The sequence below is a fragment of the Siniperca chuatsi genome, linkage group LG7, assembly GCF_020085105.1.
Source record: "Siniperca chuatsi isolate FFG_IHB_CAS linkage group LG7, ASM2008510v1, whole genome shotgun sequence".
Classification (NCBI taxonomy): domain Eukaryota; kingdom Metazoa; phylum Chordata; class Actinopteri; order Centrarchiformes; family Sinipercidae; genus Siniperca; species Siniperca chuatsi.
Genome location: NC_058048.1, coordinates 4,993,420 through 5,008,425, shown reverse-complemented (window position 1 = coordinate 5,008,425; position 15,006 = coordinate 4,993,420). Strand labels below are relative to the sequence as shown.

The 15,006-nt window shown below is 39.4% G+C and overlaps 1 protein-coding gene across 1 annotated transcript; it reads left to right on the top strand.

Annotated features, from left to right (window-relative positions):
* The first annotated feature begins 795 nt into the window (after positions 1 to 795).
* Positions 796 to 13,630, top strand: LOC122878666 (coatomer subunit delta). Its single transcript, XM_044201764.1, has 10 exons — positions 796 to 1,045; positions 2,245 to 2,508; positions 3,644 to 3,823; positions 4,173 to 4,378; positions 4,584 to 4,745; positions 9,122 to 9,287; positions 9,888 to 10,035; positions 10,208 to 10,316; positions 10,854 to 11,058; positions 11,911 to 13,630. Exons 1-10 carry the CDS (start codon positions 1,043 to 1,045, stop codon positions 11,998 to 12,000), a joined length of 1,533 nt encoding a protein of 510 aa, XP_044057699.1. The 5' UTR covers positions 796 to 1,042; the 3' UTR covers positions 12,001 to 13,630.
* Positions 13,631 to 15,006: the final 1,376 nt, after the last annotated feature.

Here is a 15,006-nt window from a genome sequence, read left to right as displayed (position 1 = left end):
AGTGTGTGTATGAGTGAAAATGTAAACTAAATGTTCGATCATATATTCATCTTTATGAAATGTATTACTATTTTATTCATTCATTTCTAAAACTCTGCAATCCACACTGGACGTCAAAATAAACCCAAAAAAGTAAATGAATAATTTTAAGTTATTTTACATGAATTCATTTGGCAGACACTTTTGTGTTGTACAAGTGATGTGCAAATGAGGTAGCCTACAATCCCATCTGCAGTGAACTGCAACATGTGAAATATCCTATTATGTGAGCACTGACTTCTGCAAAGATATACTGCATAAATCACGTGATATTCTATATTACAGCGTGTACCTGCCACAGACACCTACAGCTGACACATATTAGAGGCAGGCAGCCCAACATGATAAGATTATTAGTGTGGTAATGAATTAAAACACTCTGAACTAGAGACACATAGAAGTTGCGAAAGTTAAACTAGATTAGGCTACGATCAGTTTTAACACTCAATACGAATATAGTTTAGGAAAAGAAAACGCTTACGTTTGAAAGTTTAAATGATTTCTGTTGATAATGGTGGTCGTTGTCAATGGTCATCCCATCAGGGTGATGTCTCCGTCATATTGCCTAATGATGAATTATTATGATGATGGAGATTAAAGTTTATTAACTGCCACTGATTGCAACCATCGCTTATTCAACACAGACGAAATGTGAGTGAAAGGTAGACATGTGGAGCTCGTAATGTAAGTGGTTGGCACCATCGGATAAATCTAAAGAAGAAGAAGGAGGAACGCCTGTGGAAGGAGTGCGAGAAACTCATTTATGCAACAAGGACAACATTTTGGGGCCCACGTCATTGGTTTCCACGGTGGGCTGATCTAGCACTGCTCTTCCGGTGGAGACGTGGCTCTGTACTGCTGCCATATTGACGCTAGCTAGCTAACAATCACACAACTTGAAGTCGACTGTATATTCGCACCTTGCTATTCCAGAGTGACTAGAAATCACCAAAGCAAGAAACACGAGAGACGGAAGATCGTCGTACCATAGAGAGAGACCAAAATGGTGAGTGACAGACGAAAATCAAGATATTTCCCTGGCTTTTATCGGGCCTAGCAATTATCATAACATTGGCTAACCTGGCAACTAGCTAAAGCTATGTATCAGTTAGCTAGGTTCTCCCAAGAGCGAAATAAGGGAAACCAAACGTTGCTTTTTACTGGGCTGACAGCGATAACCTTATATTTAGTTGCCAAAGTCAAGTAAATGAATCGTTGTTTCATTACACAAAGTCAAATTTCAGGTGGGTAGGCGGCACTGAGTGTGCAGACATTGCTGACGTTAACTAGCTTTACAAGCTAGCGCCAGGGTTAGCTCCTGTCACTAGCCTTATCCGAGCTAACGTTACCTGCTGTCATATTGTTCTCAGCCAGGCAACACTGGATACCGTCTTTAAACAAACCTTTACTATGTATACATCTGCATTATCATTATGGTTAGCCAGCTGCTGCAACATGTATTCTGGACTATCAACGTTAACCACAGTTGTTGCTTGTCCATATCAAGTTCGGATCCATCGCAGTCTTTCATTTTCAACTTCAGCCATTGTAAACGTGGAATGAAGGTAGTTCGGTCATTCATTTACCAGAGTGAAATAAAGAGTGTATTTACATTAAGCTTGCTTGTATTAAGCAAAACTTACAATTTTATGTAAGTTAATTTACTGTTATGGAAAGCTTTAGCTAGTGTGATGAGAACGTCTCACCAAGCACCATTCAAATTTTTGGTGATTCAAAGTCTACTTTGCTTCTTGGCAGACATTCACGCATCGTAAACGCTATTTAACGTCTTCTGAATCGCCTCTAACCATCGTGAAATTCGGCATATATGTCAGGTTGCACAGCTAGTTGCCAGCTACTCCTCCAGTCTTCTTCCACCAAGACTCAACATAGTAGGTGGCCTTGAGCAGGGTGAACCAATAATATAAGTTGAACTGCTACACAATATTAAATGTGCTTATGTTTAACTTGGCAAGACTTGCTCTCCCTAGCAGTATGTAAACATTAGTGGGAATTCTGGTTACTGCAAGTTTAAGTAAAAGGGGGAACTTTCAACCTAATTTGCCCATTAAGTTACTGTATCCCCGTAACTTACTTGTGCCTTTGGATAACGTGCATGCTCAAACAAACTATGGATGTACAATGTGTTTTATAATACTGAAGGTCTGTAGGCACCACAACAGTCCGTTTTCTCTTCCCCTACAGGTGCTGTTGGCAGCGGCGGTGTGCACCAAGGCCGGAAAGGCCATTGTATCACGGCAGTTTGTGGAAATGACCCGGACACGCATTGAGGGTCTCCTGGCTGCATTCCCTAAACTGATGAACACGGGCAAGCAGCACACGTTTGTGGAAACAGACAGTGTTCGCTATGTGTACCAGCCGCTGGAGAAGCTCTACATGGTCCTCATCACCACCAAGAACAGCAACATCCTGGAGGACCTGGAGACACTCAGACTCTTCTCTCGTGTGGTAAGGAAGCATGGAGCTGACTTTCTGTTTGTCTATGCCCAGAAATTAATTTATGTCTGTCATCAGTGTGATGTGAAGTTACCATTGTCACATGGAAGTGTGAAGAAATGGCATTTACTTTGATGATTCCCCTGTCTGTAGGTTCATACTAGTTACTCATAATTTTATGTAAATGGCTGCATGTTATGGATGTATACTTTTTCACACATCCATTACATGCAGTCACTGAAACCTGTCAGCACCTGTCACCTGGTTCTTGTTGTTAGCCCTTTGAGTTATTCTAACATGCACTGTATTAATGGCAAAGTTTGAGGCAAAGCCATGTTCAACACTGGGTCTCACTCTTGTATTTCATGACTGAAAGTGAGACGATGTGTTAAATTAGGGGAATATTAATTGCAGAGTAAGCAGAAAATTGGATAAGGAAAAGCTAACTGTCATATCTCTAAGGTTCCATCAGAGGCACAGTATGACCACAACCTGTAAAGCCTTCAGAATTTCTCACTTAACTTACATTTGATTGATTTTCTGATTTAAAGTAAATCTGTTTTGAGGAAATCTGTTGGCAAACTGAATTTATTTATTTATCAGAAAACCGTGCTGCATTGCCTTGTTCCCTTTGTTTTATGGGAAGTGTCATTGCTCCTAAAGTAATCTGACACTTCTTAGGGATTTTCAAACTATTGTAATTTATTTAATATGCCTTGCCGTTGTTTCATGTATGTGATGACTGGTTGACAAATGGATGTTCATTACAATTGTTCAGAGCCTGACATCTGTATTAATACATAGAGCTTCAAACTTCAAGCTGTATTAATACTGTACAGCAACTGGTATTTCTTTGACATGTTTAAAGTAGCGAGCAATCAGCTTATCAGACATAGATGAAAGGTACATTAGTGCCACAAAAATGATCAGAAAACAGTGTTTATAGTCAGTGTTCAGCATAAAGAACCAATGCTTAATTGTAGTGTTTTTATTCAGGATCAGATACATTGTGATCAGTGGAGTTGTCAGCAGTCAAGCTTCTAGCCTCGACTGTCATGCAGAAATCATTTTTCTGTCACTTTTCTGGTGGCAGGGTGTGCCAAATGTTAAAATGTTTACTCTGGTTCAGTTGTCTATTTTCTTCCAGATCCCAGAATACTGTCGCGTGCTGGAGGAGAGCGAAATATCGGAGCACTGCTTTGATCTTATCTTTGCCTTCGATGAGATTGTGGCACTAGGCTACAGGGAGAACGTCAACCTGGCTCAGATCCGCACCTTCACAGAGATGGACTCCCATGAGGAGAAGGTTTTCCGTGCTGTCAGAGAGGTGAGATCACACTGTTGTGTCTGTCTGGTTTATTGGATAAAATAAAGTTAATTGATCCCTGTGGGGAAATTGGTCATTGTAGCAATGTACTATATTACGTCTTATACAAAGTGTGCATTGTATCACATGGTAGATGAGGCTACCGTACTGTATATATTTACACAAATCTCCAGATGTGCAGAAATGGCTTTTATAGATGTTTTCCATCCTATTGATTGTGTTGAAAATCATTTCCTAACAGTGCACTAGTTTTCAGCAATTGAAACAAGTGAAAATTATGTTTTTCTCTCAATGTGTTACGGTCATATCATTTAGAACATCTTTTGAATGTTCTTTTGTTAATCCACAGACTCAGGAAAGAGAGGCCAAGGCAGAGATGAGGAGGAAGGCCAAGGAGCTGCAGCAGGCTAGGAGGGACGCTGAGCGCTCTGGAAAGAAGGTGCCAGCCTTTGGCGGCTTCGGCAGCGCCGGCATGACCAGCGTCTCCTCAGGGTCCATCATCACAGACACCATTGTCGAGCCTGAGAAGCCCAAGATCACACCGGCTCCAGTCAGGTACGACTCCAAGAAATACATATGTGAAATAAGTTTGGATTTGAACACCACTTTTTGCTATTGTATTGGGTTTCATTGTGTAGCACAGGGACTTTTGTGGCTAATCATTGTAGTTTTGATTTGGAGTGTTTAGAATTTGATGTTCTTTTTAATGGCTGAAGAGTACTGTTCAAAGATGGTGTTTTTTTGTTTTTTTTCTTTCCAGACCAAGTGGACCCAGTAAGGCTCTCAAACTGGGTGCTAAAGGGAAAGAGGTGGACAACTTTGTTGACAAGCTCAAGTCTGAGGGTGAAACCATCATGCCCACCACAGGAAAGAGGGGCTCAGATGTATCTAAAGTTCTACCACCACCAGTCAATGTGGAGAGGTACAGACACATCATGGTCTATATAATTAAATATTGTTTATTCCTCTGGAATTGTTAATTTTTATTAGAGCTTCAATGCTTGTTTCTACTGACCAAAGTTGGCCAAATGGGAGTGCAAAAACCCAAGATTAAAAGTGACACTGTGGTTCTTGCAGACATTGTAAGAAATCAAATAATACTGAAGATTTTGTCTGAGCATAGAAGGGCCTTAGCCCTGTTAGTTTTATTTAATTATGATGAAACTAAGTACTGATGTTCATGTATCTATTCATTTTGATAATCTGATTACAATGAGGATATCAAAGAAAAAATGAAGATCTTCCTCAATGGTTTGACAAAAACGTTATTTGGGGTTGATGTGGCATGGTTGGTCACATGGTGCCTTTGATAACTATACGTTGATTATTTGAATGATCAGTTGAGAAGCCTCCAAGATGAATCTTATTTTGTCAGTTAAATCATTGCTCTTTTTTACAGCTGCTTTATTGAACACAGAGCAAAGCAGGATAATGCAGGAGCATGGCATGCCGCAAAATTACAAAACTAACTGCAAATACCGCCTAGAATTTTTTCAAATAGTAATAATGTAATTGTAGTGGTATTATTAATATAATAACAACAATAATAATAATAATAATAATAATAATAGGAATGACAGCTATAGGAAAAATGACAGTATTACCAACAGAGCCAATAACAACAACTGTAGTAGCAGTTGTCGAGCAGGAACACAAGAGCAGCAAGTGGCCCACTACCACAGATCCAGACTCTGCAGTGCTGGAGGCAGAAATACCCGCTGAAAGCGACAGAAGGAGAGAAACGAGAAAGCACAGAACTACGGGAGAGAGAAGATGTCGAGTTAGTAACATGCAGTAATGGGATAAAAATGCATACAGATTGAGAGGGAGAGAAGAGAGGAAAGATGTGCATCATGGGAAGTCTCCCGGCAGTCTAGGCCTATAGCAGCATAACTAGGGGATGGTTCAGGGCTCACCTGAGCCAGCTCTAATTATAAGCTTTATCAAAGAGGAAAGTCTTAAGCCTACTCTTAAATGTGGAAATGGTGTCTGCTTCCTGAACCCAAACTGGGACCTGATTCCACAGGAGAGGAGCTTGATAACTGAAGGCTCTGGCTCCCATTCTACTTTTGGAGACTCTAGGAACCACAAGTAACCCTGCATCCTGGGAGCGCAGTGTTCTAGTTGGGTAATAAGGTATTATGAGATCTTTAAGATACGATTGTGCCAGACCATTAAGAGCTTTGTAGGTGAGGAGAAGGATTTTAAATTCTATTCTGGATTTTACAGGGAGCCAGTGGAGAGAAGCTAATATTGGAGAAATATGATCTCTTTACCTAGTTCTTGTCAGTACACGTGCTGCAGCATTCTGGATCAACTGGAGAGTCTTAAGAGACTTACTCAGGCAGCTTGATAATAAGGAACTGCAATAGTCCAACTTAGAAGTAACAAATGCATGGACTAGTTTTTTGACATAATTTTGAGACAGGATGTGCCTGATTTTTGCAATGTTGTGTAGTTGAAAGAAGGCAGTGGGTGGAAGTTTGTTTCATGTGGGAGTTAAAGGATAAATCCTGATCAAAGATAACTCTGAGGTTCCTTACAGTGGTGCTGGAGGCCAGGGCAATGCTATCTAGATTAACTATATCTTTAGATAATGTGTCTCGGAGGTGTTTTAGGCCAAGTAAAATAACTTCAGTTTTGTCTGAATTTAATGTCAGAAAACTGCAGGTCATCCAGGTCTTTATGTCCTTAAGGCATACCTCAAGTCTAGCTAACTGGTTAGTTTCATCTGGCTTGATTGATAGATATAATTGGGTATCATCCGCATAGCAATGAAAGTTTATGGAGTGTTTCCTAATAATATTGCCTAAAGGAAGCATATATAAGGTGAATAGAATCGGTCCAAGCACAGAACCTTGTGGAACTCCGTGACTAACTTTGGCGTGCACGGAGGACTCACCATTAACATTTACAAAATGAGATCGATCTGATAGGATTTAAACCAGCTTAGTGCGGTTCCTGTAATGACAATTACATGTTCCAGTCTCTGTAATAGGATGTGATGGTCAATGGTGTCGAACACAGCACTAAGATCTAACAAGACAAGTACAGAGACAAGTCCATTGTCTGATGCAATTAAAATGTAATTTGTAATTTTCACCAGTGCTGTCTTTGTGCTATGATGTGCTCTAAATCCTGACTGAAAATCCTCAAATAAACTATTGTTATTTATAAAGTCACACAACTGATTGGCGACTGCTTTCTGAGAGTGGGCTTTTCAAGAAGCTGTTTAATTACAGCTACTTTAAAGAACTGCGGTACATAGCCTGTTAATAAAGACAGATTGATCATATCCAGTAAAGAAGTGCTAACTAAGAGTAAAACGTCTTTAAGCAGCCTAGTTGGAATGGGGTCTAAGAGACAGGTTGATGGCTTAGATGAATTAATCGTCGAAGTTAGTTGAAGAAGGTCGATAGGAGCAAAGCAGTCAAAATATATATCAGTGATTAATTTTTCCTCTAATAGTTAAAATTTTATTATCTTCTATTTTAGAGGGGCGATATGTCGAGTGTCGTTCGCAGTGAGCCTGCAGCACTATCAACAAGAGGGGCTGTGATTTGCATAGGAGTCCTCTGTTATATTGAGAGATAACATTGAATTAAATGCAGATGGGATTGCTTCCTTGAATTTAGCTACAGCAATAGCAGATAGACATCTAGAGTAAGAATTTTTGCCTAATGGCGTGTAGTCCAGCAATAGCCGTTCAAAAGTCTTAAATAATGGTCTGATAATGAGGGATTTTGTGGAAAGACTATTAAATGTCTCTGTCAAAGCCATTCAAATCTAATAATGAGATAAACGTAGTACTAAGGCTATTATTTTCAACGTCCACATGAATATTGAAATTACCTACAATAATTACTTTATCGGTTTTAAGGACTAAACTTGATTAAAAACTCTGAGAATTCAGATTAAAAACTCAGAATAAGGACCAGGAGCGTGGTACACTATAACAAATAGAATTGGCTGGTGGGTGTGAAAGATTAAGAACAAGGCTATCGAATGAGTTATAATTTAGTTTAGGTTTAGGGTTGATTAATAGGCTTGAGTCAAAGATGGCTGCAATTCCCCCTCCTCAGCTGGTGCCTCGAGGAATATGAGTATTAATATGACTGGGCGGAGTGGATTCATTTAGGCTAACATATTCTTTGTGACCCAGCCAAGTTTCAGTAAGACAAAATAAGTCTCTGATATTAAATCGTTCACTAGTACAGCTTTCGATGTCAGAGATCTCATGTTTAAGAGTCCACATTTAATTCTCCTATTTTTTTGTGCTATTTCAGTGTTTTTTGTTTAGCTTTTTATGTATAACTCCTCTTCTGTTAACTTTTGGTTTTATTAAGTTAAGTGTTGGGGGGCAGACACCGTCACTAAGGACTTTTGGGTGGGTAACTGCTCTGGAAGCGCAGAGAAGCGTGTAGGTCTGCAACTCTGCCTCCTGGTCTCAACTCTGAGTTGTCATGGTTTAGAGTAGTGCGGCTGGACTGGCAGGTTCACAGGACTCTACTGTAACTGTGCGAAGGAGTCATTAATGTAGCTCTCATAAGCATGGTGAGGTCTGTCGTAGAAAAAACATCACTAATAATGTTTAGCGTTTATAAAAACCACAACTCCGCGTCGACTTAATAAGTGTACACTTCCATCCAACATATGTTTGTTTTTTGTAATGTTATGACTGCATAGGTTATTCTGTAATTTTCTTTTTACCTTTTTTAAATTCAATACATTGATTTTCAGTAATTTGATTGACATTTCCTGAACCACACTGAAAAGGATATAGACTTGAATGCAGCAGTAGCTGCTTTTAATTCTACTCAAGCCAAGCTTTTCATGAAGCACTTTTAAATTGAATGGAGACGTATCCGTGTTTCATTTATGATTAGAATTAAATATTGATTCGACAGAACATGGAGAAGATATTTGTCTTGTATTAAAATCAGAAATTGGCTATTCAGAGTCGTTCAACTACAATATTTTTGAGGTCTATCTGCAAAACCAATAAGTGAAGCTTCTCCTGTCCTGTATTAAGCCACTGTTCACTTCCATAAATACAATCATTTACTAGTAGACAGTTTTGTTTTTCTTTAATAGCTCAAATGCTTTTTTTAGGCTTTTACACTTTGATAACTTTGTGGCACGAAAGTGGTCAAATGTAAGAGTATTGGCTCAAAACTATCAACTCTTCAGTATGAAAATATCTTTATTTGACATCGCATACATTTCCTTAAGTATTGACTGATTTGTCTTCTGTGTGACTGATTACTTAAAGCCTGTTTGGACATGTTTCCTCTCCAGTGTACATCTGCGTGTGGAGGAGAAGATCTCGCTGACTTGTGGTCGTGATGGCGGCCTGCAGAACATGGAGGTGCTGGGCATGGTGACGCTCCGAGTCACAGACGACAAGAATGGGCGCATTCGCCTCATCATCAACAATAATGACAACAAAGGATTGCAGCTGCAAGTAGGTCTACCACATATTATAAACATTTGCTTGGGAAGTGATGTTGTGCCATTCAACAGTATAGCTTATAGTGATGATATGTAAATAATGTTTTTTGTTAGAGGATGAGGATGCTACAGTGTGAGATATCACCTCTCATGCTTTTAAATCTGACTATTTTGGAAGTAAGGCTGAGCAATAATTCAACATTATTATCATCAATTCTCAATACTCTGTCAAAGCTTAAGATCTTAAATACTTTTATATGTTGTATCATTATCAATTCTTATATCACACAATAATATATTCCACCCCTAAAAGTAAATGATAAATGCATGACGATGTGTCCAAATGCATGAAAGATAATAGGCTAGATGGAGGAGAATAATGCCATGAATTTAAAGAGGCATGTTCTTTCTCATACACATGAATGCAATAGAGGGGAAAAAGTGGAAAGGGGCATACTAAACCACCAGTTACTTAAAAAAAAAACTATCCCTTAAAAACTGTTGCCCTTCCATTTTCAGTATTTTAAATGACTTATACTGGAATGCATCAACACACACGTGAATAATGACAGTTACATTGATAATTGTGTTTCTTTCTGTCTTCTCTTCTCAGACGCATCCCAATGTGGACAAGAAGTTGTTCACAGCTGAATCAGTGATTGGCCTGAAGAACCCAGAGAAGTCCTTCCCTCTCAACAACGATGTTGGTGTGCTGAAGTGGAGACTACAGACTACAGATGAGGCCCTCATACCTCTAACCAGTAAGTTCCAATACATGTGCTTTATCTGGGGACTGGTGGAGTAAAGCCAGTTTGATGTGATGCTGCTGTTTGTTTCATTAGATAATGAGAGCCTTGTAGTATACAGTTATTCACTGTCACCATTTTACAGTCTTTGTGCAGTGAAGACACAATTATAAAATTCCTTCCACAGTAAACTGCTGGCCTTCAGAGAGTGGTAGTGGCTGTGATGTCAACATTGAATACGAGCTGCAGGAGGAGAGCCTCGAGCTCAACGACGTGGTCATCAGCATCCCTGTACCGTAAGTACATCTACTGAACAAATGTATAAGCTCTGAATGAGTTTTCTTGGGTTATGGTGTTATTGCAGTTGATACACACTCAGACCTGAGATCAGCATAATAGTGTAAAATGTTTTTTTTTTTTTTTCTCCCAACTGTATTCTTGTGGAAGGGTCTGAAATAGCTTTTAGGTCAGAGGACCTAAAACACTGGTTAATATTGTAGTTTTAATTTGAAGCCACTCTTACACTGTATCCCCAAAGCTCCACGGCAGTCTAAACCTATAATGGGAAGCTGTCAGCTGTGAAAGTTTGTCGCTTCTTTAAATTAATAGCATTAACAAAACACACTTCCCCAGATAAATAAAAAGGTACACGTATTGAAACCTGTTTTATTCAGTTTAAGAAAGCTGTGCCTTTTTTATTTTTTTAATAATTAAGATCCTCAAAGAAGTGTTTCTGGCACCAGGTGTCTTAATCTATTAGCATGCATGCCACTTCAGAATCATAAAACCTCTGTATGTTACTTGACATATCTCGTGTTTGTGTTTTCCCGCAGGTCTGGTGTGGGAGCTCCTGTGATTGGTGATCTGGATGGAGAGTACAAACACGACAGCAGGCGAAACATTCTGGAGTGGTGCCTACCTGTCATCGATGCCAACAACAAGACTGGCAGCCTGGAGTTCAGCGTCGCCGGACAGCCCAATGATTTCTTCCCCATCAGTGTGTCCTTTGTGTCCAAGCGCAACTACTGCGACATCCAGGTGGGTTACTGAAAAGAAGTGTTACCTGTCAGGGGTTTCTGTGTGTGCTTGGAATCTTCTTCATTAACCACTGGATCCGGTGAGTTTACCGTACAATCGAATGCAATCCAATACAGCTGTTCTGCCATAAAGTCGACCTTTATGATGCCTGTAATGTTGAGGTTTTTTGACACTGTCACAGGTGTTAATTAAATAATGTTTTTGCATTGAGTTCATAGTTAATGATATGTTGTGCTGGACTGCATTATATTGAGATTGATGTTTCTAATATTCTGCCCCCCTCATGTATGTAAATAGGGAGGCCAACAAAAATTAGAAACACTTCTCAGTAGAATGTAGTCCAGTACAACACCACCTTTAACTATGACCTTGAATTGAATTTACACATTTCTGACAATGTCAACAAAAACTAAACATTATAAACTTTGTAAAGGTAAAATTTATGACAGAGCTGTTTGTATTGCATTGCAGTAGATTGTACAGGTGTAGCTAGTAGTGGCCACTGAGTGTCGTTGTGGTGTATTTAGTCCAATATGTTTGAGTTTTGGACTGTTGGACAAAACAAGACACCTGAAGACATCACCTTGGAAATTGAGCTAGACCGATAAATAGAAAGAAAACAGAAAATACACAATCTAAGGGATCCATATCAAGATAGTTTGTTTATGTTTTTATAAAATTACTATCAGTTGATATTTGGGAGTTTAAAAAAACCCGACAACAATATAAGTTATTGGCCTCAAAATTCCAATACCAGTCGGGCTGAAGACATGTTATGGATAGATAACTGTATACAGTGCTCAGTAATGTTCCTTATATGCTGGTTAATGCTGGTCCTTTCTTTCCCCCCAGGTTACCAAAGTGACTCACGTAGATGGAGACAGCTCTGTTAGATTCTCTTCAGAAACCTCCTTTGTTGTCGACAAATATGAAATCCTGTAAAAAAATATTCAAAGAAAGCAAAATCAAAAAAATCACCAACAAAAAAAGTCCAAATCTATGCTACAGAGAAAGATTGAAGATTTCTTGCCTGCCCACCCTGTATACTATTTCAAAGACTGTGTACATCGACAGGACTACGTCAGCCCTCTGGCAAAGCCTCTTCTTCTGGTGGAGCAGAGCAGCGGTGGTGTATTTATATGTTTGTATGAGAGAGGATCATCTATATATAGAGTTAATTGAACAGGAAAAACCACCAAACACACAAAAAAGAAAACTACACTGATGCTGTTGTGTTCACAAAGCAGAACTGTAAAGAGGACTTCAGACTAAGTAGAGGATGACTGCGGGGGTGCAGGAGAGGCCGGCGGCCGTCTTCTCGTCAGTCTATCAGTAAAACCCTGCCAGGAGGTAGAGAGGGAGAACAGGGACCTGAGGCCACTGCATCAGTCTCCACTAGAATGAGCGCTGGTAGTTTAGCATCTCCCGAGAATCACGCATCCTCCACAACCTTTCTTCTGCACACTCGCATTGCAATGGTTCACCTTGAATGGGATTCTTGCTTTCTTTCTTCTCAGATTTTCTTATCCATAATAACTGCAGAATTGTAGCTGTCTCAATCATTTATAAGCCTGTCTCTTTAATCGTTAAACTATTGTGATTTGCTCTATTGATATCTCACTTCAGATGATTGGGTTTTTTTCTTTCCTGTGAGGACACTGACAGTTTTTGTAGAGAGGTAACACATTGGCTCTTCGCTGAAAAGCAAAATATGGCTCTGTGCTCAGTATATTGTCTGTTCTGTCTGCGGTTATCAGCAAAATTGCTGCGACGTGTCCTTTTTATTTTTAACTTTGATATTTTTTACTGTTTGCTGTATACTTTGTCATTGTTTACCACTAATCTGGATATTGAAATTTGACAGTGAAGAGCATGACATGTAAGGAATTCTCAGCTGCAGGGCAAAGTTACCTACCAGTAAATATATTTGACTATTGCATCTGTTGAATTTTCTTTTTTGTAACACCATTGCAACGACTGTCAAAAACTTGTCGAAAAGAGACGCCATGTTTCAGTCTGGTCCATTTAAGTCCAATGATCAGCCCTCAGATACCACACAGTAAAAGTACTTTGAACGCAGCCCAGAAACAACATCCAAGCCCCTAATCTAACATCCCATAAGGCGTTTTAGATCAGAGATGGGAGTGGATGTGTGTTGCCATGATAGTGGAAGTCTGCACACGCACACCAGGGATCAGAGACTGCCGGCCTGATATTCCACCCGCTCCCCTCACATCCAAGGTAAGCAGAGAGGCTACTGGAGCCATCGCAGTAATCTGCAGCCGACACCCCTGCTCGTCCACCTAGTCATCCTTTACTTACATTCTCATAGTACATCTGCATTATTCAAAATATAACATTTGTCTTTCATGTTCTTGTTATTTTTTGTTGTTTTTTTTTTTTCATTTGTACTCCCCAAATTTCAATTTAGCAATGGTTGTGTGTATGTGGGGTTGAAAATGACTAGATTGAGCATTTTTAACTAAATTACTGAAGGGGAATCTTAACATTCCAGTGTACAATTAGGAAAAAAAGAATCTCTTTAATGGAATAAAATGTATTATTGAAAGTCTGACTTGTTTTTGTTTTTGGTGATGCACTTATAAAGCACCAGGAAGTTACCCAGTTGGGATTCGTCAATCATGCGAGAATGTATTGTAGTTCAGTGGTTCTAGCTCTCTGCCTCTGGGCGTTTTTATGAATTTGGTTCCATGTAGGTGGAGTTATTTAGTAGAGTCTCAAGAAGTTTTCATGACATTATGAATTACATTTGTCGATTTGTTGCTTGCAAGGCAGAATTTATTCATATTTTAATGACATTTAACATTGGATTGATTTATAAAAAAAGTTGATATAAACGAGAGGCAGTCAGAGATGGCCCACAACAGCACAGTTACAGTGTAACTGGCTAAATGAGCCACCCAGATACATACTATTATTTTTAGATATACAAAACATGTATATCCTGCATTAACTCAATTTAAATTTGAGGTATTTTATTGTGGTGTTTTGTGATGACTAACCACAGTCACCTTAAAGCTCTCAGAATGACTCATCCTGTCACATGGGACATTGTTCATTAGCATTCACTGTGAGGGTCACAGAAGCCAGACTAAACATGGAGCAGTGAGCCACAGCTTGCACTTCCACATGCATGACTCACGTCTGATCTTTATTGTACCGCTCCTTTAGTGACTTACAGTGGTTCCTAACCTTTTTGCTTTGTGAACCCCTTAAGTCCAGCCTTGTAGCCCTTTAGTTCTGGTTGCATCTGTCCAAGACTTATTAGCAGTTCAACCTAAAAGTGCAAAAGTAAAAAAAAATAAAAAAAAAAATGTAGATGCTACAATTAGGTTAAATGATCTGATAATTCAAGACTAAGAGTCTATGCTAGCAGCACTGAAGATGAACTTAGGCACAGTGGAGCTAAGCACTAACATGCTAGTGCATGCTCAATTATAATGCTAACATGCTGAGGTTTAGCAGGTGCAGTGATTACCATGTTCACCATCTTAGTTTACCGTGTTAGAATGTTAATATTTGCTAAGTAGCACTAAACGCAAAGTACAGCTGAGGCTGAAAGTCACTAGTATGTCAGAAGTATTTGACAGATTAAAATTAAAATCTCATGGTGGCGCTTGATGAAAAGTAATTAGGATGCATCCTCTGGGGGCCATGGAAATCTGCCACTGTGGCTGAAAAGCAAAGATTAGAAGGAAAGTTCGAGAGTCCGTTTCCTATCCTGTTTATTATTTTGCAACCGCTGAGATTTATCTTGCAACCACTGAGATTTATCTTGCAACCACTGAGATTTATCTTTCAACCACTTGTAGGCGTTCCGACCCCCAGTTTGGCAACCACTGCTTTAGAAGATCTATGGGGGCCCAACAACTTGTGGATTAGAGGCCATGAAAGGTTTAAACTGGAATGTGGTCCATCTAAAAGTCC